Here is a 26,294-nt window from a genome sequence, read left to right on the forward strand (position 1 = left end):
TTAGGGTCAGGGCCAGGGCCAGAGCCAGGGCCAGAGCCAGAGCCAGAGCCAGAGCCAGAGCCAGGGTCAAAGGCCGGTGTCCCTAAGCTCAAGGGAAATGGCCAATCCCAGAGCATGGGTCTAAAGCCAGAGCCCATAATATGGCTAACCTGGTAACAATACCGGGAGACAGGGCTAGTACTCTGGCCCGCCTTACAAGCCAAGGTTGATGGGTACCAGTCAGTTGTAATGACTGTGCCCAGATTCACCACGGGCAACATAGTTGGCCCTGCTGCCTAGTCCAATTCCAAAGGTTATCATCTGGTAAAAAAACCAGAGTATGTTACAGGGAAGTTTACAAATTGGTCCTATGACTGGTTGAATTGTTGCTGCCAGTGCTCTGCCTCAGCCAAAGGTACGATCAAGGAGAAGGTGTAAAATCGACATTCTTTCCAAGGCCAGTTCAACTGTTTTGTTGTATTGAGGTGTTGGAAATGTCTATATACAACTAGAGGCGACTGGGTAGACAGGTTTCAGTCGCCATGAATGCCGCAACATCTGGCTCAAAGTAGACACGAGTACAAGACTCCAACTAGTTGGATGGCATACTATCCAGTGCACTTGTTGTATGGTTGGGAACACAACAAAATTACTAAAAAGAAGATACAACGAGGTCCCATACTATAACAAGTAAATAAGGCTTATACATTCATAGGGGGTTTATGAAGCCTTCAAGATACATTTTTGAGAATTTCCAATACAACGATAATATAAACTCATTTCTAACGTTCAGTTTAAGTATCTTGTTATCTCAATTACCGTGGTGCTACCAAATGCTAAAAGTCGTGTACCAGTAGTGAATGAACTTGACATCAAAACAAAAGAATTCAACACCTTTTTTTTTCTATTTGTTTACGAGTGTTGTTGTCAGGCCTTCTTATAAACAATAATTAAATTCAGCAATGGCTACTACAAGGCATCGTCAATCAAGCACATCAACATTAGAAGATGACGTCAATTCATACTCTGATGTGGATGAAATATTTACTAAATTAAATATTTCCCAGATCCATCAATTGAATAAAAAGTATAGAAATATAATAGAGGAAACCAAATCAAATTTACATGATCTTGTTGGTAACAAATATCGTGATTTGATCAAAATAGCTGAAGACATAGGAGATATGTATCAACATTCAAGTGACATAGATTTGAAGGTTCAACAATTGTCGTATAAGCCGACTAAATTTGTCTCAATCTACCTGGACAATTATGGTAAATTTGACAGCTATATGAGAAAACAGAATGCATTACAATCGCAAAAGGATTCACGTTCGATTATTGTTAGAAATGTGATAAACAAAAAATTGAGGAAATTGGACCAAAAAATCAAATTGGGGAAATCACCTTTAGTTCATACCTCTAATTTCATTTACTATGCAAAAGTATATTACACCATAGAAAAAGCATTCCTGGATATTATCAATACGGACAATAACATACGTGAAAAATACCATGAATTGAAAAGAAACTTTAAAAATTATTTGGAATATGAAATATCTGCATACAATTTGCCAGAGTCCATTCTTCATGCCAATGACAAATTCAAATTTAACCAACGCTTGAATACCAAGGAACTCATCATGAGAAACCCACAGGTTTTATTACAAGAGGACCTAGACTTGGAATTTGAAGAAGAGGATATCGAAGCAGAAGAAGAACAGGAAGATACCGAAACAGTCAGAAATTCTGAGAATGCGTTTGAAGTTGATGAAGCTGTCAATTCTAAACTTGAATCTTATGATAGAAATACCCTGGCACTCACCAACTATTTGATTAGTTATACCATATTGACTGGGGAAAGTAATTTGACGAAATCAAAATTTGTTGAACTAAGATACTTGTTTTTGCAGGAATTGTTTAAACAGCTTGATAATGAATCTCAACTTGATCATATTAACTTTTACCTAATTTTCAAGTATTTGGAACACACATTTGTTTATTTTGATAATTGTTTTCACAAAACGACCAGTGATTATCACCGATTATTGTCGCATGTGACGAAGCCATGGAATGCAACCGCATTAATAGGCCACAGAGTTTGGATTGAAGATAAATTGATTGAATTTGATCGTGCCACTCCCAACACTCCATTTGATAAACTTAGAAAATTTACAGAAATATCGAATTTACTATTCCAGTTTGTTTTGAATATATTACCACAAGAGAATACGTTTGAAAATTTAAGTTTAACCGTATTTATATTCCATAACTTTCTTGTTAGTTTGAAAAAATTACAAGATTCATTGGAGATTTCTGGAATGGATTCTAAATTTATTCTATTGATTTCACAAACAAATTTACTTTTTGACTTATTAACAAAAGTAAGTTCCTTTATGAATTCTTCGTATTTGAAACATGTTTCTTATTTAACTGAAGAAGGTGGATTGTCTCAGATTATTAGTAAGAATTTACAATCAGACGCTCCCAATACCGAAATATTGCAATTGTTTACTCCAGAGTTTGTCAATTTGATGGACCATGATATTGACAAATATATAAACATTATTTCTAAAACCCAAGAGTCACAAAACTCTGGTGATGCCATAAGCGCATTAAATGCCTGGTTTGAGAGATGTGGGAAATACCTTAAAATTGTTAACCATGACTCTAAAAATCTTTCAATTTCCAAACTAGATGTATACAGATGTATACCCCATTTACACACACTACTTTCCAACATATCATGGGGGGAATTTACAGTGAAAAATATAGATGATGTATTGGCACAGTTATCGACAACTATGGGTGATTCACTTTGGCAGCAGATTACCAAATTTGTTGATTTTATGTCCGATGCTCAAGCCGATTTGAAATCACCAGAAAAATTGGTTTATGTTATTGGAATCATTAATCAACTTAAAGTGAAAATTGCCAATTTGGAAATTCCCACCACAACCACCACTGATGATATTAAAGAACTTGTTAACAAATTAAGTTATCTGTTATTTGGTAAATTGGTTGAATCAATACCAACTGATGATTTCTATTCATTGGTTGATGAATCTATACTCCAAAGTGCCACCATTGAGACAGTTGATATACCAGTTAGACCAAGCCTAAAACTTGTACAAGCACTTTACAAGTTATCAAGCAATTATTTAAGTGTAGCCCAAAATTCCAATAATTCGAATATTTACCTTGAATCTCGAGTGACTGAAGATTTCATTAAATGTAAAAATAAATGGTTTCAAGAATATTTGATGGAAAAGGTGTTTTTAAATGGAATTGAAAAGAGTATTAAGAATAAAAATGAAAAATCGCACAACAGTACTGCAATCAAGGATGATAACGATAGTGATGGAAAAGAATTATCAGAGAGAACCATGGAAGATAAGATAATCAATTTAGATGGTACTAAGATAGAAGCAAAAGAAGAAAATAAGAGAAAGAAAACAACTAAAGACAAGTCAGACGAAGAAACAAAAGATGAATCAGAGGAAAAGATAGAGGATAGAACAGATGAGTCTAATAGAATTAGTTTGGATCAAGTTGAAGAAAATGCCAACCAATCGGAATCAGAATCTAAAGATAAAGAACCAGAGCTGAATGAAGAAGATGTTAATGTTGAGGAAACAAAGCTTGTTAATGAAACCACTCCATTATCTAAAACCCAAGCATTAAATATACTAGCTAACTATACATTTCTATTACACTTTATTCACTCAAGGGTTGATCTTAACGATATCGAAAGTATTACTGAGCTAATTAAAACCCATTATGGAGGAGAGATTGAAATCTCTTCGATAAAAATTGTTATTGATGGGGTTTGTTCCTTTTTCAAATCCCAAAAGAGTGTTTATTTGCCATTACTGATAATAAATTAATACACGTCCATATGATAAAAGCAATAACCAATTAGTATAAATATAATTTTGATCCGCTTTTGGTCAATTCCTTCAATGCTTCAAATGTTTCCTTTATATCCCAAATATTCTGTTTCTTTGTATCTAGATATGAATTATCGATAATGACAATTTTGATTTCGTCTTTTGACAAACCAGACTCTTCACTGTTTAAGACTTTGCTTAGTCTACCTGGTGTACAACATAATACTCTAGATCTTGTACTTTTGACAAGTTTCAAATCGACGTGTAATTTGTTTTTGTTGATTAGTTTTATTGATGAACCCACTAAATCCTTGGTTGCTCTATGGATATCACAAGCTCTAATAGCAGACATAGATACAATGGCAATAAATTTCCTTTCTTCTTTATTATCGGATTCAGAGTCTTTGTTGCTATCATATTCTTCCTTTTTCCCCTTTTTATTGTTTTTCTTCTTGTCTTTCTTAGCACCTTTAGGTAACATATTCTTAAATCGAGAATTGATATATTTGGACAAATTATCCAAGTTTCTAGTATCTTTAAAATCTGAAGTAGATCTGATTTCACTCTTGTTGAAATATAATTCTGTCAACTCCAATGCTGATAAATTAGGATTCTTTCTACGAATTTTATTGTTGATAAATTCTGCTATAATTTCAGGATTCTCTTCCAACGACAAATTCTTCTTTGATTCAATATCTATTTCCATTTTCAACCGTTTTTTCTCCTTAAGTGTATTGCTGGTATTGGAATTTCTACGTTTAAGGGATGATGCAGTAGTAGTTGTAGTAGTATTGTCATTGGTTTCTGTTTCATCTTTAGTTATACCCTCATCCCAGCTACCATTGACAAACCCAACATCTTCGGTATCTGAAAGCTGAACATCATATTCCAATCCATCATCCAAATCATCAGCAACTGGTTGTTGTTCTTGTTTACTCATCTTTCCTGCTACTTGTCTATAGCTGATTTTTTCGTTATTTGAAGAGAAGAGATGAGATAGTTGAATTTATATTTTTCACCAGTCCCGCGTCTTGCCTCAACAATATGGGTAAAAACTTAGAACAAACAAACTTGGTGAAAAAAAAAAAGGTCCAGTAAAAAAACTCTGCGTTATGACCTACCCAATTCTCTGTCAGGAATACCACATATACACACAGATTTACAGTAATTAAAATGATTACAAGGAGAGTAAAGCCATACCTTCTAAGAAAGGCTTTTATCCAGCAGTCTCGTTCAGTAATTATAAATGCTGATTTGCAAAAAAAATTAGATGAATCAGAGTTCCATCCTGTAATAGTTATTGGTGGGGGTCATGCCGGATGCGAAGCCGCTACTGGTTCTGCAAGGTCTCAAACACCAACTACATTGATAACCCCTTATATAAATAAAATAGGAACAGCTTCTTGTAACCCTTCCATGGGTGGTGTAGGAAAGGGGACCTTATTACGAGAAGTTGATGCATTAGATGGGGTGAGTGCAAGGATTACTGATAAAGCAGGCATTCATTTTAGGATTTTAAATGCATCAAGAGGTGCTGCAGTACATGGACCAAGAGCTCAGATAGATCGGAAAATTTATCTTGAAGAAATGCAAAAAGAAATATTGAACTATCCCAATTTAAAAGTTCTAGAAGCTCAAGTTGAAGATATTATAATAGAACCTGTATTGAATGGAGAAGATTTTTCAGGAAGAGCTTTTGGAGAAGTGAAAGGTGTTATATTACTGGATGGAAGAGTCTTAAAAAGTGAAAAAGTCGTTGTCACTACGGGGACTTTTCTTGGTGGAGAAATACATATTGGATTGAAATGTTTCCCATCAGGGAGAATGGGAGAAGATGCCACATTTGGGTTATCTAAAACTTTAAAACAAGCTGGTTTTAGATTGGGGAGATTGAAAACTGGTACACCACCAAGGTTGTCATCCAGAACCATTGATTTTAAGGGGCTCATAGAGCAGCCATCTGATTTCCCGCCACAACCAATGTCGTATATGAATGATAAAGTTGATTTGGAGGACCAGTTGATGAAATGCTATCAGACAAAAACCAATCCTGAATTTCATAAAATTATTGCTGATAATTTAGACAAATCAATACATATAAGAGAAAGTGTCAAAGGTCCCAGATATTGTCCAAGTATTGAATCCAAAGTGATTAAATTTCCAAATAAAGATTATCATTATGTTTGGCTTGAACCAGAAGGATTGGATTCAGATTTAATATACCCTAATGGTATTTCGTGTACTATGCCAGAAGAAATTCAAGAAAAATTAGTAAGATTAATGCCAGGGTGTGAGAATGTCACCATGACTCAACCAGGGTATGGAGTTGAATACGACTTTATAGATCCACGTGAGTTGAAATCAACTTTGGAAACTAAATTGGTTAATGGTTTATATTTGGCTGGACAGATCAACGGTACAACTGGATACGAGGAGGCTGCTGCACAGGGGTGTGTTGCAGGGATCAATGCTGGTTTGTCATACTTGCAAAAGCCTTTATTGGAGTTAAAACGTCCAGACGGACTTGTGGCTATTTTAATTGATGATTTAATTACTAAAGGTGTGGAGGAACCTTATAGAATGTTTACTTCTCGTTCTGAGTTTCGATTCTCCATAAGATCAGACAATGCTGACAACAGATTAACTCAAAAAGGTTACGACTTGGGTGTTGTTAGTGAAAGAAGGTACCAATTCTTTAAAAAAGAATCTGACCAATTTTGGGAGATTAAAAATGTATTGTCAGAATTGAAGTTACTGGGTAAACAATGGGCTCCAGGTTTGCAAGGTCTAAAAACAGATACCAGAGAAAATGATAAAGTATCTGGTTGGAAATTGTTATCATACCCAGGTGTACTGATAAATAATCTTTTGCCTCACATGTCAGATTTTATGGGTCAAGTGCCACCTTGTCTACAGAATGTTTCTATGAGATTGCAAAACAAAATTGATGTTGTGAGTGACTATGATCCTATTATGTACAGGGAAAAAGCCAATTTAAACACATTTGAAAGTCTTGACATGTACAAGTTGCCCCAAAACTTTACTTATGATAATTCCGGGTCTTTAAAGATATCTCACGAAGTTTGCACAATTTTAAACATAGTGCAACCAACAACAATAGGCCAAGCACAGAGTCTCCAAGGAATCACACCTACAGCTATAAATGAATTGAAAAAAGTGGCAAAATTTGTTCCTAGCAAAAGTCTTTTGAAATTAAGAAGTGAAAAGAATGGTGTGTCAAGTGCCATGTTTGGATAGTGATTACTAATTATTTGTATATAGAAACTATAAACATGACTTGTTATTTATTCATTTTTGTCTTTTCTTTTGCGGAGATACAGTATCGCATAAATCATTATCCAATGCAATTAAGTTTTCTAATGGCAAAAACTTTTGAGCCAATTCAGAAATTCGGTTAATATCAGTTTCATTTGAAGAATTACCCTTGCCAGCAAAGTTTATTCTTTGTAAATATAATAATACATCCTTCATATCCACCGTTTGCGATTGTCGATGTTCGGCATAACCTTTCAAATCATCCATTAATGTATCGAGAAACTCATTTGATTTTTCTTGAATTGACTTTACTATTTCTTTCAGTAACGATTTAGGCTTTTTGAATTTCTTCCTCAGGGACAAGCTTGTGCTTAAAGAATTGTGTGCTTGAATGGATTTCACAATGTAGGAGACATCTCTGATAGTAACATCCACCCCTGTTGATGGTATTGGAGATTGCTTTCTTTTCTGTGGTATAATACGAGCCAAGTGTGCCCTATTGACTAAAGCACGTTCAACTTCAGATTCTTGAATATTATCATCTGTTGTTTCTTCTTCATCTCCAATATTGTCGTCTATTCCTTCAAATATAGATGCCAGTTGGTCATTATCAACGAAAAATTCCTCTTGGATAATTTCTTTCTCTGATGCATCCAAAGCTTCTTCCTCCACCAACGGTTGATTGGAAATAATCGAGTTTTCGGGAGTGACTTGATCATTTGCCATTGACAGTGAGCCACCTTCTTGTGCATTAGTCAGCGGAGGAGTGACATCATCCTCCTGAGAAAAAGACTCATGTGATTCACGAATCTCTTCAATTTCATCTGTTGGCGTTGGCTCCCGCAGTGGCCCTTCATCATCCATCAATGCAAAATCCGGTTCTTGTAAGTTCCAGTCAATTTCATTAGACCCTTCATTTTCAGTTTCTATCAGATTCAATTCACCAGATTGAGGCTTAGCCAATTCAACAGTTTCACTTTGTTGACCATTACTGTCAGAAGAAGACGATCCAGTTTCAGGTAGTCGATCCTCCTTGCCTCTTTCATGAGAATCATAATCGTTTACGGAATCATTAGTCGTAGCTATCTGGCTATTCTCAGCAGGCTCCAAATCATTAAAAACATCTTTTGAAGGTTCTTCAGTATTTTCGATATTTGAAAGTGTGTTAGATATTGCTGCTGCACTAGCACTTTCCGAGTTATTCCTCCAATCGGGAAATATCGAATTTGAAATCTTGAAATTATCTTGAATGGCAAAATGATCAATCTTGTCAATGATTTCACTGTTATCCTGTTCAAACTGGGTATCTGGTTTTCCTTTATCATCAGCCAGTATATCATTCTCGTTGTAAGATTTAGGATCATTCAAGTTGGGAACAGTTTCTTTGGTTGGTGTTTCGTCAGATGTTTTCCTGCTAATCAAAGAGCTCTTTTTGCTTTTCGCCAACAAAATCTTTTGTAAATATGACAACGGTTTGGGTTTTTCAGGGGACACTTTCTCATCTTGCAGTACTTCATCAATGTGATTCTGTTGCTCTTTCAATACATCATTTACGTCTTGTTTCGTTTCATCGAAGGATCCCAAAATATTTTCATTATCAGATGGAATTATTAGAGACTGACTAAATTCTTCTTGTATCTGTAGAGGTGACTTTGATTCATTTTTCTCTATTGGTGATAGAATACCTGCATTTTCTTGAATCATGTGATTATCTGTTTCTGGAATTCGCCTATCATTTCTTTGATCAGATGTCAACAAATCACGAGTATCAACAAATGGTTCCCCCAATTGCTGTTGGTTTATCTTGTCTTGATTCTGGATCAGTGTTTTACAGAAAAACTTCAAATAATCTATAGTAATTGGTCCTTGATAGTTTGGTTCGTACAACTTTTCTCCTGTTTTGGTTATAATAATGGAAGATCTTCTTCTACTACTACGCCTCGACCGTATGGGGGTTAAAGAAATTCGACTATTTGGGGTTACCGATCGACGCAGCTTGGGGGTCATCGAACCATGATTTGAAGGGGTATTCTGTGTGCTATGTCTAGACCTGCTTCTACCTCTTTCACTTGTTTGATGTTGTAGTTGTTGTGATAAAAATGCAGTAGCTTCGGATAATCCATGAGGTGGTAATGGAATACTGTATATTGATGTTCTTCGACTTCCTCGGAGGATAGAATTCGGAAGTGATCGAGAATGTTCAATAGTAGTGTTTGGAGAAGATCGTGGTGGTGTTGCTGGTTGTGATAAACTCTTATTATTTAAATCCACCAGTCCATTCATAGTGATAGCAGGCAACAGAGTAAGTGTGGGAATTTCTTCTTATTGATGATTGAAAAGTTGTTTTGTTTTGTTTTGTTTTGATTTTGATTTTGATTTTGATTTGTTTATGTTTGGTTTGTGCGATGCGTATTCCATACAAACACACAAACAACCTTTTTTTTTTTCCTTCATTGGTTTGGTTTGTCCTTCTCTCTCTTTCATGATTGCTATAGGAAATAATTATCATTGGCATATCTTCCTTCCTACTTTTACTCATATCACCAATCCACTTTAAAAATGCCAACGAATAAACCAGAGAATGCACCAGGTGGTGAAAATTTACTTACAGCATTGATATCTTGTACTACTGCTGCTGCTTTTTCAGCGACTTGTACTTATCCATTTGATTTTATCAAGACCCAACAACAATTGAATAATGAAAAAGTAATGAAAAAATGGAATGTCCCTGGAAATTATCCAAATTCACTTGCACAATTATATAAAGGTGGAAGTGCTTTGGTATTAGGATCAATTGTTAAGAATGGAACAAGAATCATTGCTTACAATTGGCTGACACAATTCATGTCCATTGATTCACATAATGGGAACAATAACAAAACGACTGCACCTAGAATAGTAATTGCTGGTGTTATGAGTGGCTTTATAGAAACTTTATGGTTAATCCCATTTGAAAATGTAAAAATTACTATGATTCAGAATCAAACTTTGGCCAATGAATTAAATAGGTGTAAAGATTTAGGGTATGATATAACTGGGAAAGTTAGCCATAATGTTCTGACTCATCACAAATCAACCAAACCAATTTACCTTAGACAATATGTATCCCCACACGCATATTTATCGTCAGATATCGTTGACCAATATATTAAACAAAAAGTGAGGTTTGGTGGTGTTCCTATCAAAGACAAAGCTTTGGAATCATTGAAATTTCATTATAACAAACATCCTTCATTGACATTATTTGGAACAATAAAGGAAATGTACGAGTTAAAGGGGCTAAGAGCATTTACAGCAGGTACTTTTATAACTTTTACCCGTCAAATTGGTATATCTTGGGTATGGTTGGCAACATACAATGCCACCAGACAATTGATTGACCCTCATAAAACAAATAATGAATGGTTTGGTCATAAGCATACTATGATACAACTGGTGGGGTTGCATTTCTTATCCTCAATGGCGGTAATCATGGTTACTCAACCTTTAGATGTAATTAAAACTCATTTACAACTGAAAAATGGTAACCTGCTTTATCGTGATTCATTATCAACGGCATATAAGTTGTTTTTGCAACAGGGTCCTTGGGCTTTGTTTAAAGGTTCATTCCCAAGGTTTTTGAAAGTGTTGATCAGTGGTGGGTTGACAGCCACTGTGTATGAATACGTCGAACGATTGGTATATGTTGCAGGCCATCAAAAAATATTTAGTCAAGAGTAAGGAGACACGATTGCTGTGTATTAATTGATATTTATACTTTATACATTTGTTACTAGCTCGACCCCCTTAGTTTTATTCAATATATACGGGTAACAACATTTCGCCACTTTTGTGTTTCACCCCATTGAATGATTTTGCCAACATTCCACCACTAAAACTGGGTTGACTGAATGCAACTTGATTTTTCGATAATTGCACACTGTAAATAGAATTTTTCAAAACAACATCTAAAAGTTTTTTACCTAAACCGTATTGTCTCCATTTCAGGCTGATCCATATTCTTGAAATTCCAATGACAACTTTTCTATTAATCTGGTTGGGTACTATAGATTGTGTTTTATGTATCATCCACCTTCCTTGATCAGGTTGAATTGTGTCTGTTGTGCACAATCCAATTGCCTTGTTTTCTATTATTATCACAAACGCTTTGCTTTTATCAAATTCAAGTTTCTTCCATTGTCCGGAATCTTGACTGGCATTCAACTCTTGGTTCACTATATTTAGTAGTAGTTCTACTTTTAGTAAATGCCGTTTGTTTGATTTATTTATACAAATTATAGAACCTTTAACAGTCAGACGCGTTCTTGTCAGCTTTAATTTCCCAGTTGGGTTCAAACTCTGTTTTTCAACTAATGTAAAATTCTCAATTATCGAAACATCATCATCTGTTTTATAATTCCACGGAATCCCATTGATGAAATTTGTATGGTATTTATTATGTAGTAATTTATCTTGAGGTATATGTGGATTATATGTCATATCACATGTTGGGCAAGTAATCCTTTTGAAATTAGATGGCAATGCAAGAATCGATTGAATCTTTGGAGGTTTTTGAGAATTTGTGGAGCCCATTTATTATATCATTGTTTGCAAGTAGATCAAAAATTAGCAATGGTTGGTATAGGGTGTAAGTATATTCAAATTTGCCCTTCGTTTTCAATCCATGTACATAAAAAAACAGAAGAGGATCAAAACTCGAGGCGTGTAATGCGACCCAATCATTACTACTCCACGAATTGTTCGGTTTAGAAATACCCCCAACCCAATTCTTTTTTTCTTTTTTTTTTTTTTTTTTTTCCAGCAATTCATATTCCAATTCTTCTATCCCTTATTTCCTTGCATTAAGAATGGCCCCTGAATACGCAAATTTATTACCAGTGAGTGGTAATTGGAAACAAAAAATCACCGATTATTTAACTGAAGATGTTCCATCTTTCGATTTCGGAGGTTTTGTTGTTGGCAACACACCAGAAACCGGATCACTTTATATGAAACAATCTGGAGTAATTTGTGGAATCCCCTTTGTTAATGAAGTGTTCCATCAATGTAATTTACAGCATAAATGGATATTTAGTGAAGGTCAATTTGTATCTGATAAAGAACTAGCTTCTGCTGGTGGTAAAATTGTTGTTTGTACCGTTAAAGGATCAGCAGCAAATATCTTATTGGCGGAAAGAACAGCATTAAATTTATTATCTCGTGCATCTGGTGTTGCTACTCAATCTTATAAAACTAAAAAGTTGGCTGATGAAAGTGGGTATACTGGTATAATTGCCGGTACGAGAAAGACAACCCCAGGTTTACGTCAATTGGAGAAATACGCCATGTTGATTGGTGGAGTGGATACCCATAGATATGATTTGAGTTCTATGGTGATGTTAAAGGATAACCATATTACTTCTACAGGGAGTATTACTAAAGCTGTGAAGAAGGCAAAATCAGTATGTGGATTTGCAGTTAAAATTGAAGTTGAAGTTAGTAATGAAAAAGATGCTGAAGAAGCAATTGAAGCTGGTGCCGATGTTATAATGTTGGATAATTTTAAAGGTGAAGAATTACGTCAGGTTGCTCAATCATTAAAGAAGAAGTTTGCCGGAACTAACAAGGCTTTCCTTTTAGAATGTTCTGGTGGATTAACTTTACAAAATTTGAGTTCTTATTTAAGCAATGATATTGACATTTATTCTACTTCATCTATTCATCAAGGTGTTGCAACTATAGATTTCTCATTAAAGATTGATGCCAAGTAGGTAGGTATGCAATTTTTTTTTTTTTTTTTTTTTTTTCGCTAGCTACATCTATCTAATAGAGGATATACTTTTGAGTTCTAAACTTTGGAAACCCGTATTGAAGCCAATGACGTTTGTCACATTTTTAATTATTTTTGCGGATTCTTCGGAATTAGTATCGTTGCTGGCGTTACCCTCTTCTAGATTACGGTCGATTAAACCACGGTCTTCATTTTCTTCTTCTTTATTTGACAAGCCCAGAACAATTCTATTATTAAGCAGAAGCCCCGATAAATTGCTCATGGCTGCAACACTAGTGCCTGTAGTGGCCAAACTCAAGTCTCTAAGCATCTCCGAATGATGTAAGGAATCACTGGTATCATGAATGTTGTAGTCACTTTCGCTTGCAACACTAGAATACCTTACTTGATTTGAAGTTGATGATTTTTTACCAAAACATCTTATAGCCCTAATATGTGAATCTTTACCCTCCTGATGATTTGCCAATATAATAATCTTTATTAAAAAACACTTCAACACACCATCAGCTCTAATTCCATTAAATATAATATGTGACCATCCCACAGGTTGATCAAAATTGACAGTGCATACTTCAATTAAATCCCAACCTTCTGAACTCCCAGCCATAATTTTTATTCTTGATGGAGTATAACTTTCATCAAGCGAATAATTTGTGAAAATTGATAATCTTTCAAGAGCCACTTTTTTAGAAAATTGAATAGTAATAGAGTGAGGACTTGAAAGCTGATTTAATAACATACTGTTATTTGGATTTTGCAGTTGATTAGAATTGTTATCACCGTTACCACTGTTCCCATTGTTACTCCCATCACTTTGCCAATACGAATCAGGAGAATCATCACGTAATTGTTTCAACCCAAACCCTTGTTTCCAAGAACTTAACTTCCAAGTAGCTAGTGGCGATAAATCAAATAATTGTAATTCTTCTAACTCTTGTAATCCTTTAGAATAATAAACTCGTTGAATCTGTTCTAAACTTGGTTGTTGCTCAGCATTATGATGATTCTCACTATGATAGCTTGGGTTTGCTGATTGATTACTCTGATCTTCAATTATGTTGTCGGCATCATTTTCATTTTCTTCATAAACAACTTCATCAAGACTAATTCCTGAAGGTCTCATTCGAACATCACCTTCAATGTATGCAGCCTCGCCATCTTCCTCATCTTCTTCATCACCCTCTACACCAAATAAATTATCCCCAACGTGATTCTGATTCCCATTATAACTGCTGCTTTCTTCATCAATAGCTTGTATCAAATGATTATGATTATGAGGGTAATGATGGAAACTTTGATCTGTTATGGATGATGACAATAGTGATTCACGGATTTCTTCTTGTGACAACTCTCGCTGGGATCGCACTTCATGTTGAGAAAAAGAAGTATTATTACTACTGATATTATTGTGACTTGATTGATCCCAGTATCCTGATGTATTCATCTTTTTGTTGTATGGATGATGATAGTTGGGTTGGCTGTCTCTACATATTTTGTGGTATTATGGCAACCAAAAAATATTTCGACGCGTACCACGGAAAAAAAAAAAAAAGTGTACTCGCCCTTGAATATATAAACAAGAGTAAATACAAATCCACACACATAAAATATTGGACTTATTTTTGTATGTTTTCATATCAACTATACTGATAGTAAAAAACCTTATTCTATCTTTACAAAATGCCATCAGTCCGATTCAAACTAATACAAAAGGGATCTAATGTAGTTAACGATGAAGAAAAAACCCTTATATCGATATTTAAAGAAGCCATGGAATCGCCTGAACTCTTTCAATTCAAAGATTATTCTGAAGCAACGCCATCAAAAGATGTTGATTTTATAGTAGGGTTTATAAAGAAAAAAGAGTACAAAAAATGGTTCAAAAGCATCAATCTTGAATACCGTTGGTTAACAAAAAGAAGAATCTACCTGTCTTCAAACAAGGAAGAAGTATCATTGAAAAAAATGAAGAAACCGAGTTATTTGGAAGAATATTATTTTGATTGTAATCTGCTGGGGACATATAATTTGAAACTGCAACAAAGACCTGAAAGTCGTTATAAAAATTCAAGAGGAGCATCATCCATTAAAACTGCTTGTTCTTCCAAAGTATATGTAAAGAAACCAAAATCAATGTCTAAGTTTTATCTAATTGGTATAATACCAAGACATAACCATCCACCAATTAATAGAGGTCTGTTGGGTATCATAGCAAAGGAATGGCTTGGTGCTGAAGTGGAAATGGGGTACTCCAAAACCCAAATTAAAGAGAATTTAAAAGTGCTTCAAGAACAAAATGGAGATTCTCCAAATATAAAGCCTTTGTCACAAATTCATGATTATCACATTGAATATCGTATCCAACAATTTGCTAATAACCACAATGGATTGAATAAAGTTGCCTCGATTAATTCGGATTCCGAGGACATTGACTGTTCTTTTGTTGCTGTATATGGTAGTTCGGAGGACTCTGATTCTCTGGACAATGAGATCGGTGAAAATGAAAAGTCTGCTAACAATCAGATTAATCTGACTAGGTTTAATGCTGAACAACTGACTCAATGTGTCAATAATTCAACACTAATAACGTCAAGTAGTTGGAACCCACATCTGCTTCAAAGTTCTTGTTTTGGGAAAAGTCTAGGTGAACTAACCAGGGAAGAAAAGATTGGTGAATCTGTTTATCTATTAAATAAAATTCATTGCTGGTTTGATACGATTGTGAGATGGTCTCCAGAGAAGATTGACGAATCCATTGCTTATATGAAGGGATTAGAGTGTTATATGCTGTCTTTGGCCACAGGTGTCCAATACCCAGTATATGTTGATGAACATGGGAGAACAATGTACAAAATTTAGGCTTGAATATATTGCTTTACAGTTCTTAAATCAAAGTGTTTTAGCACGACATTTTTAGTCTGCAGTAATATAAGGCTCCTCAAATGTAACGAGCCCGCAAAATCATGGTCTTATAGACAATGTTAAAAACTAGCTACTAATCTCATCACAGAAGAGATTGACTTCAATGTAGAGATAGCCTACATGCTAGAAAACAAAAACTCATTTATAATTCTACTTCTTTCAAACCGTCAGTTACTTCTTTTGTTTCATCATTGGAATTTTCTTTGGTGTCTTTCTTGGATTCGTCGTTGGCTTCCACTTCCGACTTCTCAGTAGTTTCTTCACTTTCTACTTTTTTCAGCTCTTCCAGGCTTTCAGCACTGGGGACAACTTCAGGTTCAACACTCTTCTCACTTTCATCAGCTTTAGCGTTGTTCACTTTAACTTCTTCAGGTTCTTTGTCATCTACTTTCACTACTTCTGTCTTCTCATCACTATCCATACTAACTTTTGCAGTTTCAATTGGATCTTTAGAATCAACAGTGGCTTTTTCTGATGATAGTTCTGGTTTATCCTCGTCTTTTTCTGCATTATTCTTATTCAATAGAGTTTCTTTTGGAATTGAAAATGAACTTGAAGCAGTATCTGCATTAGCTAACGGACTTGGAATTGGAGGTTTATTTTTAGTAGCACCAGCAGCACCAGAAGCAGCAGTAGTAGTAGTATTGGTGGCAGCGGTAGTGGCAGTGGCACTTCCATTAGTGGCAGTCTTTTTCAAGTTACTCGACGAAGTATTTCTTGATTGATTTATAACAGGAGTGGTTGAACCAGATCCTGGCTGCTTTTGGGATTGCTTTTTTGGTATTCTTTGAGGGACAAATGATGTTTCAAAAGTTTCTGATAATCCATATTTCTTCAAAGCTCTTCTTTTCAATACTTCAATATAACTTAATCTTCCTCTAATGACATTTTTACCAAATTCTTGTCCATCTTTATCCCAGAAACTCAATTCACCTTGATCTTCATCTTCATCGCCAACCATAAAATCACCATTACGATCATTTGATAAAAATCCCAATTGTTCTTGGTATTCACTTGAATCAATTTGGAAATTACCTTGTTCTAAATCGGTGACAAATACAAACAAAAACTCTTGTAAACTTGAAGCAATGACTAATTTAGTATCGAAATCGCGTCCAAATAATATGATTTGCCCAACTTGTCCTGCAGGACCAGGTAAAAGATCCATAGCCACCTGATTACCAATGTTATCTTTCAACAAAATAACCCAGCCCTTGTGATAATAATATGGTTGAATAGAATTTGGAGGTATTGATCTTTGATTGGCAACAAATGAATTATTTATAGGACCAACTTTGTTGTTCCCATTATTACTAGAACCTTCTTTCATTATATTCTCTTGTCTTTGTTTATGTTGTGCCATATAAAATTGTCCTTCTAATCTTTCAGCAACTTTGGTCCACAATATTTTTTCCTCAACTATGGCTTCCAAATCCAATAAAACTAACCCCATAATCAATCCAGTTGGTTTACCACCTCTTAATTGACCATCATGACGTTTATAAAATTGACGGAAATCGTCAGGCAAGTTTCTGCCAATCTGTAAATCTTGCATAAATTCATTTAAATCGGCCGTTGTTACACCATCATTTAAATTATCTTCCAATTCGGGATATTCTTGCTCTATCCAAAATTCGATTCGATCCCATAAGGAGTCTATAGATGGTAATGGTGGTTGGCCATTGGCACTAAAATTTTGTAAGGGTAAATCTTGTTGAGATGATTTCATACCTGGTCTATAAAACCCAGCTGCACCGGCAGGATTATCCAAGGAATATTGAGAATTGTTTAAATCATTATTTAAAGGCAATACTGAATCATTAGTTGAAGTCCTTTGAGAAGATGTGCCGATTGGTTCATTATCGTCATTCCTATATGGGGAATCATATGAAGCATAATGATCTTCCGTTGTGATTGAGTGAACAAAAGCCTTGAGATTATCTAATAAGCCCATGATGAATTAACTCTGTATCGTCTAGTTATTATCTCTGTTTGCGCAAATAAAGGAAATAATTAAAAAAGAAGAAGCAAAAGAAAAAGGTGGGGCGGAGAAAGGAAACTTGAAATAACTATTTGTTATTTTCAGTTATGTGAATTGCCAGAGAGAATGTATTAGTAGTGTATGAGAAACCAAAAACAAAAAAAAAAAAAGTTTTTCCTTCGTTGTTGTTGTTGTCGTCGTCGTCGTCGTCGTCCTGTTCCACCACTCTTTGTGTTTCTATTATATTATTTATTTTAGTATGTTTCATTTTTTTACTTTTCTATACATTGTCTGTCCATCGTGATAATTGTTTCCTTCCCTTTATCTATTATATTTGTTGGATAGTTAGTAAGAGACGAGTTTCGTTAATACCAACTAGTATTGAAATTTCTACTGGATTTTTTTGAATGACCATTTATGGATAAATGTAAATAGTCTTAATTCATTTATCAGGAGTCACCTTATTATTTTTCCAGTTGCTACAACTTCCAAACTAATACATAAATACCAGCCAACATTTAAACGGTAATAGTTTCCTTCCTTCTAACCCCCCCCCCCCGCCACGAAGGAAAAATAGGTGGGTCACTGGAATTCTGTGCCTGCATATATTTCAGACGAATGGACACGACCTGTTTCTAATTTTTGTGTTGTAGTTTTTTTTTTTTTCGTGTCCAGGAACAATTTATTTCTAGCCACCAAACAAACAAACTGTTTCTCTTTCTTTCTAACTCAGAATTTTGGTTGTAACTAACCAACTAATAACCAATGTTAAACTTGTTCAATAGAACAACGATGCTACTTGAGTAAACACCAATGAAAAATGTATTTTTTTTTCTGTATTATTATTATTATTATTATTATTATTAATAGAGAGTAACTTAATATACTTCTGTGGCTTAGATAGAGTTGCAACAACAACAACATCACCACAGAACTCCACGAACAAGGCTATTCTATGTTGGGTTATAATTACAGATAATTAATGAATTCATACATTAAAGTTACTAACAAATGGTAAAAACCGAACAAAATGATATTAATACAGAATAAAAAGATCCTTCTCCCCTTTTCCATTTCTTTTTTAAACTGCTAAAATACAAAATAATATAAAACAACCGATTATTATTTATTAATGATAATTAATTATTTTGATGCCATTAAATATTCAGTAATGTCAATACCCAAGAAACCCTCTATCAATTGTCTATCTTTTAATTCTGTGATCTTTATTGAATCGTCAATCAAATCAAATGTTATTTTTTCAGATACTTTTGAATCTTGCTTATAGTCTTGATGTTGTAATACTTTATTTCTTATCCAATGTGCTGTGGTGGGTATTTCACCACTTGCTCTTGCAGAAAGTAAATATAAATACGATCTCAACCTTACCAATTCTTCAATCAATTGTTCTCTAGATATCGATGAATTTTTTAATGCTTGTGGCACTAAATCAGTAGCAATCAATTTAATTACTAACTTAATAAAACCAGGGAATTTACCACTACCATTAATCAATTGACAAACTGTATATCTTTGATCGATACCATTATCATCAACATCATTAATCTCTTCTACTGTCTTGCCTTCACATCCTTTAGGTAACATCGTACCATTTGCTTCTGTACCATTGGTAGAACCATTAATTATTTGGCTTGGATCGTCATTGGTTTTATTGTTCATGTGACCATTTTGTTGGTTGCCATTAATGAATTGATCAAACCATTCAAACCCATAATCATCAAATTTTTGGGTGTCGATATTCCATAATTCAAATGATCTAAACCAAAATTTATCTTTCAATGTAGAATCAACCTTATGAGCTAATTTCATGTTGATTTCCACTTTCAGCAATGGGATATAAAAATTTGGTTCAAATTTCAAAATTGCCTTGGATAATAAAGTTATAAACGATGAATACGCCGCATTTTCAAAATCAGTCAATTGAATTTCCATTGGTCTGAATTCAACTCTCCATCCAGGTTTAGTGGCCAAATCAGTATCTTTAGTATATAATGCTGGAGGTTTAAATCGTAAAGTTTGCCAATTTGTACTTTGAATATTTTCAAAATGATCATTATCTAAATTATTATCTTGATTTATTCTTTCACTGAAAATAACCAATGGATCACGAATAAATAAATGAGCAAAATGGTTGGCCATATGTTTATCAAGCCTTCCTTCGTTGATCAATCGTTGATAAACTTCCTCATTTATTGGTGCATTTAGATCATTATATGCATCGTGAAAATATTTTGTATCATAATAATTATCGTTTAAATAATTATCAATTGAATCATATCTTGATTTAGGAACTCTTTGAATTGGTTTCCCATCTTTAGTGTACAAATCCAATAAATCTCCTTGTTGATTTATTTGATGATTGTTAATTCTCAATTTATCTTGAGCATCAATGTCTAACCCGCCAAATAAATGATAACCAGGATAAGGCTCTTGTCCCTTTTCAATAAATGTACGATCATCAACTGCACCACTAACAACATTCCATCTAACGTCTTGATCAACTAAAAACCCTTTAAATATTGGTGCTGCCGCAGATAAACTCAACATTATTGGTGCAATTGGTGCTAAACTGTCATACAAATAACGAGCTTGACTAATGTTTTTCGTTTGCATGGTGATTTGTAAACAACTTGAACCCATTCCAAATCCCATAGAATCCATATACACAAAACCTGGTTTAGAAGCACCAATCCAAGGTTCTTTATCACTTTCAAATAAATCACGATCTTTAGGTATCGTATCATCTAAAAGCTTTGTCGATTTATCGGGATAAATTGGTAAGTTAATGGCAACTTTATGGCCCTTTCTTTTTCTAATGTTGGCAGTTAATGTTGGGAATCTGGCATGACGGTTTATAATTTCATCAGGTAAAAACAATGATTGTGATGCAACACCATTAGGCTTTGATGGTGGTGAAGTAAATACATTACAACCCATTCTTGGGAAAGTAGTCAATGTTAATAATTTAATGTTGGAAGGTAAATTGTCTTCACATAATTGACGTCGAATAATCATATTTTTTTCAATATACAAGTAATCCAGCAACAAATTCCCATTATATGGTTTACCAGGAGTAGCCTCCACCATGAATCTACCGTATTCCGGATGATAACTAACGTCTTCTCTTTTAGCTAGTGGTAATAACTTATCTGGGTCATTCAAATCATTAATGATATAATCTTTATCAATTGATAATCTGGCAGTTTGATTGGTCTCATCAAAATCAACCAACATATATTCAACCTCATCACCCCATAAGAACAGATCATTTTCACGATATGAATGTTGTTTGAAGATATTAATCAATTGAGATATCCCATTGGTTCTAACATGATTATTATACTTTTTCGATTCATCCCAACTTAAAGGTGTACCAATAGATAAAAGACCCATGACAAAGGAAAAAGAAAACAAATTGGCTTCAAATTATCTTCTTGTTAGTTAAATCCTTGAATATTTAAAGAAAAAGAGAAAAGGGAAGTAAACAAAAGAAAGAGGTTTAAAGGGAGATAGCTTTCAATTGTGGATATAAATAATCAATCTATATATATTAGGATTACAATAAAAAAAAAATTATCTTGCTTGAGAGAAGAAGCAGGAAAAAAAAAGAAATTTTTCTAAATGTGATGCAAGTGGATTTGTAAGCAACACATGCCAAATACTTTTGTCATAACCATTCAATATAAATACGTTTCGTTGTGATTTGAATTGACTTTATAAGTGGGGCAAGAATATCAATTGTAGAATGAAGTTGATAATCTAATCTTGTCGTCTTGATGTGTTTTAGAAAACAGATATAACAACATGAATATGCTCAATTCCTAATGAAAGAAAAAGTGTCTCAAGACAAGCCATAACATGAAGCAAGATAAAGGTTGAAAGGACAAAATTATTGAATCAATTCTTTTGGTATCAAAATCATAGAATACAATTAACCTACGGTAATAAAACAAATAAGTAGTACTAAAACATAATGCCAAATCTCTTTCCCTCTCTCTCCGTCTCGTACCGGAACCAATCTTTTTCCGGAACTGATTTGTACCAATTAAAATAACACAATAGTACTCAACATATCGTAGTATTATTTCTACACAATCAGCTAACAACAACAACAACAACAACATCCCTTAATACACATATAGCAAGTGAATTAATTATTTATCTTGCTAATAGGCTTACTTTTTCCTCTATTGCTATATTGTCATAATAACACGAACATATTATTATATATGTACCACTCGAAACTACTCTTCACAATCTACTTGTCTTGATTAGATTTGGTTACTAGCCACATTGAGTTTTTTTTTGGAGCCTATCCCTCTCTCTTTCACCTTCTTTCGCCCATTTACTGGGTTATCTGTATGTGCCCCTATTTTTTCAATCCGATATTTATGTGTTCATGAAATTCCTCCAAGCCGAGACAGACCTACATCAATAAAAAAAAATTGTGGCTACGTCAAATTAATTTAAGTGTAATCATGAATGTGGGGTGGGGGGCATTAGATTTCAAACCATCCTACTAACACTACTTGACTATTATTGGTTGTCAATGGACCAATTCACTTGTTTTTGTTGATAACCTGAATGTATTTGTCCTTCTTTGATGAAGTTCTTTTAGTGTATTGATTATCAAAAAACGCATGAAATCGCATCATCACTGAAACTCTTCACGTTACATTATATCACGTGACTCTTGGAGATATTTGAAACAAAAACAAAAAACAAAAAGAATAGTTGCAAAAATTTGTATCAAATTACACGTACAAGACCCGTCCCTCCCAATATTATCTTTTAATTTCCTTAACATTCATTTTATATAATAATTCAAAAACATACTAATAATAACAATAATAACAATAACAATAATAACAACTTTAATTGTCTAACTGTAATATCAACACTTCTAATACAATCCATCAACATTATTAACAACACAACCTGGTTCACCTTGTTTTCTTTCAACTAATTCACCAATAACAACAGCGCCTTTTTCTCCTGCTTCTTCCAAATTCTTCAATACTTTATCGACATTTTCTTTTTCAACAATTAATACCATACCAATACCCAAATTAAAAGTCTTCAAAATATCATTGTATGGAACTTTACCTTGTTTACCAAACCATTTGAAAATTTCTGGTACTTGCCATTGTTTGATATCAACAGTAGCTTGTAAATGTTTAGGTAATGCACGAGGAATATTCTCTACCAATCCACCACCAGTAATATGAGCTAATCCTAATAATAATCCTTGATTTATACTGGATAATAATTGTTTGACGTAAATTTTAGTTGGAACCAAAACTTCTTCACCAATTGTAGAGCCTTGTTTCCATGGAGCTGGTGATTGATATTCATATTCACTGATTTCAATGATTTTACGGACCAATGAAAATCCATTAGAATGAATACCATCGGATTTTAACCCAATTAATACATTACCAGATTTCATATTGTTAATTTGTGGTAATATTTTATCTTTCAATACAGCACCAACAGCAGTACCATTAGTATCATAATGTCCTTCATCGTACATACCTGGCATTTCTGAAGTTTCACCACCGACTAAGGCACATCCAGCTTGGATACAACCATTAGCAACCCCATCAACAAATTGAGCAGCAACCTCAATGTCTAATTTACCTGTGGCAAAATAATCCAAGAAAATCAATGGTTCAGCTCCTTGAACAACTAAATCATTAACATTCATAGCAACTAAATCTATACCAACAGTGTTATGAATATTCATAATTTGTGCAATTCTTAATTTGGTACCAACACCATCAGTGGCAGCAACCAATAAAGTGTCGTCGGTGTTATAACCAGCTTTTTTCAAATCAAATAATCCACCAAAACCACCAATATCAGAATCAGCACCTGGTCTAGCAGTGGATTTGACTTTAGCTTTGATGTTTTCTACTAATAAATTCCCATTGTCAACAGAAACACCAGCATCAGCATAAGTAACACCAGCACCAGCACCAGCACCAGAATTGCCAGCTTTGTCAGCATCACGGAAAGCACGATGAGCAATATCTTTTCTATTATATTTTTTATTAAAGGAGACGTGGTCATTGACACCAATATAAGCCTTATCAACTGATTGTCTCAAAGTTTCAGCAATGGCAGTAGAAGCAATGACTCTACCTCCAGAAGTGACAATTTTACCTTGATCATTTACGGTAGTACCAGCATGGAAAATAAAAGTATCTTCAGGTAATGGTTTTTTAATAGTGATTTCATCACCTTTGTCATAAGCTTCTGGGTACCCGCCAGCTGCCATCACCACGGTAGCGGAATACAATGGTTTAGTTTCGATAGTGACAGAATCCAATCTATGTTGAGCAGCAGCTAACATAACTTGAGCCAAATCAGTTTCTTCCGATAATAAAGGTAAAACAGTTTGAGTTTCTGGATCACCAAATCTGACATTATATTCCAAAACTTTTGGTTCTTTTGTTGGACTCAACATGATACCAGTAAATAAGACCCCACACATTGGGAATCCATCTTTTCTCATCCCATCAATAGTTGGTTTGATGATTTGATCATTAATTTTCTTCAATACATCTTGGGTAGCAATTGGAGCTGGAGCATAAGCACCCATACCACCAGTGTTTAACCCTTTATCGCCATCACCAATTCTTTTGTGATCTTGAGCAGCAGGTAAATTATAAAAGGAATAACCATCAGTAATGGTCAATATACTCAATTCATCACCTTCCAAGAATTCTTCAATAACAATTTCATTACCAGCATCACCGAAATTTTTATCAACCATAATCTCATTTAATCCTTGTAATGCTTCTTCAGTAGTTTCAGGGATTAAAACCCCTTTACCAGCAGCAATACCATCAGCTTTCAAGACAATTTTATAATCAATAGATTGAATATGTTGTTTAGCTTTGGCAACATCAGTGAAATTTTGAAATCTTGCTGTTGGAATGTTGTGTTTATCCATAAATTCTTTGGAGAAAGCTTTCGAACCTTCCATTTTAGCAGCTTTGGCACTTGGTCCAAAAACAGGAATACCAACAGCATAAAATATATCCGCAATACCATCAACTAATGGTTGTTCTGGTCCCGGGATGACTAAATTGATCTTATTTTCAACGGCAAATTGTTGTAATTTATTGAAATCTTTAGGTGATGAACTTATTGGCACATTAGTGATTTTAGACGAAGATGATTCACTAATGGTACCTCCATTTCCTGGGGCAACATAAATATGGTTCACCGTTGGAGATTGTAATAATCTCCATACAATGGCATGTTCTCTACCTCCATTACCAATGACAAGGATATTTAATGACATAGTGACAAAATTGAATTGGATATGTGGATATGGTTGTAAAACAGGAAAAGAAAATTCAAATGAATAGTTTGGAATGAGTTTTTTAGATTCGGAATCTATCGATGAGATTGAATCTTCACATTTTTTTTTTTTCATTCTCGTTGTATTCTATAAATGTGCGATAGAATAATAATTTATGTAATCATCTCTTTTGTAATGGAAAATTTGACTCCGTTTTTTTCCTCCCACACACACACACACTCACCGCCGTACCTTATACACTATGAGAAATTGAACATAGTAAAGTGAAGGAACTTCTTTGGATCAAGAGTATACAAGAAGAATAGAGTGTTTTGGAATGTTTGAATTGAAATTACAAATCATTTAAAGTGTATGAATGGACAACAATAAGATTTTCAAAGGTGTTAAGACAGTTTGGTTGCAAAACTGAAAAGCAGATTTATAACGCATTCAAAGTTACAATGAAAAGTTTGGTTGTCTAAAATATTGACGTCCATGGGAGTGGATGCTATTAAATTTGGTTTGACTGTATTGATTGGTGATTAAGGAAGTATAGGCGATTCTTGAGCTTGAGTTGAGGTTTGCAATACCATTCCTTTACAACATTTTTTCAAAGAGGAATTTCCAGCTTCTGTTGCTAGGTCTTAACTAGTTTAAAGTGCTATTTTCCTTCAATGTCAAGTATTGGTATTAGTTTACTTCAAATCTATTGTTGTGGTTATTCTATTCATTTCTTGGTCTTATTTACACTAATAACCACCTACTAACAAATTCTCAAACCATGTGAAGCATACGGATTATGTACATAGACTAACTGTGTGGAGGAATGCATAAAATGGAAATTAAAGTGTCCTTTGATTAGTAAAGTTAAAATTTGATAGAAAAATGGGACCAATTAATAATTTTTGTCAAATTTTCGCATCTTGATTACAATCAAAAATTGAATTCCAACAAAGCAAGGATTGTTATACGATAGCCAGTGCTAGTGTCACACCAAGATATTATTAATAAGACATATATTTAGGTTATTAACTAAACAATAAAGGATGTTGTAAAGGAAATGCGTTGAAATATCAACCTTCACATAACCGAAAACTCATGAAGAGGAGAAAAAAAAAACTTTAATATTTCATGTAATCAATT

At 34.1% G+C, this 26,294-nt stretch overlaps 13 protein-coding genes across 13 annotated transcripts; 5 read left to right on the forward strand and 8 right to left on the reverse strand. All coding sequences in view use genetic code 12, as the record gives it.

The window, feature by feature from the left end:
* Positions 1–941: 941 nt before the first annotated feature.
* CD36_07300 (conserved hypothetical protein) lies at positions 942–3,866 on the forward strand (the record flags this gene model as incomplete). Its single annotated transcript, XM_002417335.1, has 1 exon — positions 942–3,866. One exon carries the CDS (start codon positions 942–944, stop codon positions 3,864–3,866), a length of 2,925 nt encoding a protein of 974 aa, XP_002417380.1.
* A 31-nt stretch (positions 3,867–3,897) lies between these two features.
* On the reverse strand, positions 3,898–4,809 carry CD36_07310 (conserved hypothetical protein; the record flags this gene model as incomplete). Its single annotated transcript, XM_002417336.1, has 1 exon — positions 3,898–4,809. The coding sequence occupies one exon, from the start codon at positions 4,807–4,809 to the stop codon at positions 3,898–3,900; it is 912 nt and encodes a 303-aa protein (XP_002417381.1).
* Positions 4,810–5,042: 233 nt separating this feature from the next.
* Positions 5,043–7,127, forward strand: CD36_07320 (mitochondrial tRNA modification protein, putative; the record flags this gene model as incomplete). Its single annotated transcript, XM_002417337.1, has 1 exon — positions 5,043–7,127. One exon carries the CDS (start codon positions 5,043–5,045, stop codon positions 7,125–7,127), a length of 2,085 nt encoding a protein of 694 aa, XP_002417382.1.
* A 51-nt stretch (positions 7,128–7,178) lies between these two features.
* CD36_07330 (conserved hypothetical protein) lies at positions 7,179–9,428 on the reverse strand (the record flags this gene model as incomplete). The annotated part of the gene is made up of 1 exon (XM_002417338.1): positions 7,179–9,428. One exon carries the CDS (start codon positions 9,426–9,428, stop codon positions 7,179–7,181), a length of 2,250 nt encoding a protein of 749 aa, XP_002417383.1.
* A 276-nt stretch (positions 9,429–9,704) lies between these two features.
* Positions 9,705–10,865, forward strand: CD36_07340 (mitochondrial carrier protein, putative; the record flags this gene model as incomplete). The annotated part of the gene is made up of 1 exon (XM_002417339.1): positions 9,705–10,865. The coding sequence occupies one exon, from the start codon at positions 9,705–9,707 to the stop codon at positions 10,863–10,865; it is 1,161 nt and encodes a 386-aa protein (XP_002417384.1).
* A 72-nt stretch (positions 10,866–10,937) lies between these two features.
* On the reverse strand, positions 10,938–11,717 carry CD36_07350 (N-acetyltransferase, putative; the record flags this gene model as incomplete). The annotated part of the gene is made up of 1 exon (XM_002417340.1): positions 10,938–11,717. One exon carries the CDS (start codon positions 11,715–11,717, stop codon positions 10,938–10,940), a length of 780 nt encoding a protein of 259 aa, XP_002417385.1.
* Positions 11,718–11,992: 275 nt separating this feature from the next.
* CD36_07360 (nicotinate-nucleotide pyrophosphorylase (carboxylating), putative) lies at positions 11,993–12,895 on the forward strand (the record flags this gene model as incomplete). The annotated part of the gene is made up of 1 exon (XM_002417341.1): positions 11,993–12,895. One exon carries the CDS (start codon positions 11,993–11,995, stop codon positions 12,893–12,895), a length of 903 nt encoding a protein of 300 aa, XP_002417386.1.
* A 48-nt stretch (positions 12,896–12,943) lies between these two features.
* Positions 12,944–14,359, reverse strand: CD36_07370 (anaphase promoting complex subunit, putative; the record flags this gene model as incomplete). The annotated part of the gene is made up of 1 exon (XM_002417342.1): positions 12,944–14,359. The coding sequence occupies one exon, from the start codon at positions 14,357–14,359 to the stop codon at positions 12,944–12,946; it is 1,416 nt and encodes a 471-aa protein (XP_002417387.1).
* Positions 14,360–14,595: 236 nt separating this feature from the next.
* On the forward strand, positions 14,596–15,774 carry CD36_07380 (conserved hypothetical protein; the record flags this gene model as incomplete). The annotated part of the gene is made up of 1 exon (XM_002417343.1): positions 14,596–15,774. The coding sequence occupies one exon, from the start codon at positions 14,596–14,598 to the stop codon at positions 15,772–15,774; it is 1,179 nt and encodes a 392-aa protein (XP_002417388.1).
* Positions 15,775–15,979: 205 nt separating this feature from the next.
* CD36_07390 (Killer toxin resistant protein, putative) lies at positions 15,980–17,791 on the reverse strand (the record flags this gene model as incomplete). The annotated part of the gene is made up of 1 exon (XM_002417344.1): positions 15,980–17,791. One exon carries the CDS (start codon positions 17,789–17,791, stop codon positions 15,980–15,982), a length of 1,812 nt encoding a protein of 603 aa, XP_002417389.1.
* Positions 17,792–18,961: 1,170 nt separating this feature from the next.
* CD36_07400 (gamma-glutamylcysteine synthetase, putative) lies at positions 18,962–21,232 on the reverse strand (the record flags this gene model as incomplete). Its single annotated transcript, XM_002417345.1, has 1 exon — positions 18,962–21,232. The coding sequence occupies one exon, from the start codon at positions 21,230–21,232 to the stop codon at positions 18,962–18,964; it is 2,271 nt and encodes a 756-aa protein (XP_002417390.1).
* A 428-nt stretch (positions 21,233–21,660) lies between these two features.
* On the reverse strand, positions 21,661–21,963 carry CD36_07410 (hypothetical protein; the record flags this gene model as incomplete). Its single annotated transcript, XM_002417346.1, has 1 exon — positions 21,661–21,963. One exon carries the CDS (start codon positions 21,961–21,963, stop codon positions 21,661–21,663), a length of 303 nt encoding a protein of 100 aa, XP_002417391.1.
* Positions 21,964–22,742: 779 nt separating this feature from the next.
* On the reverse strand, positions 22,743–25,151 carry CD36_07420 (bifunctional purine biosynthetic protein (phosphoribosylamine-glycine ligase/phosphoribosylformylglycinamidine cyclo-ligase), putative; the record flags this gene model as incomplete). The annotated part of the gene is made up of 1 exon (XM_002417347.1): positions 22,743–25,151. The coding sequence occupies one exon, from the start codon at positions 25,149–25,151 to the stop codon at positions 22,743–22,745; it is 2,409 nt and encodes an 802-aa protein (XP_002417392.1).
* Between the last annotated feature and the right edge of the window lie 1,143 nt (positions 25,152–26,294).

The sequence above is a fragment of the Candida dubliniensis genome, chromosome 1 (genome assembly GCF_000026945.1).
Source record: "Candida dubliniensis CD36 chromosome 1, complete sequence".
Lineage (NCBI taxonomy): Eukaryota > Fungi > Ascomycota > Pichiomycetes > Serinales > Debaryomycetaceae > Candida > Candida dubliniensis.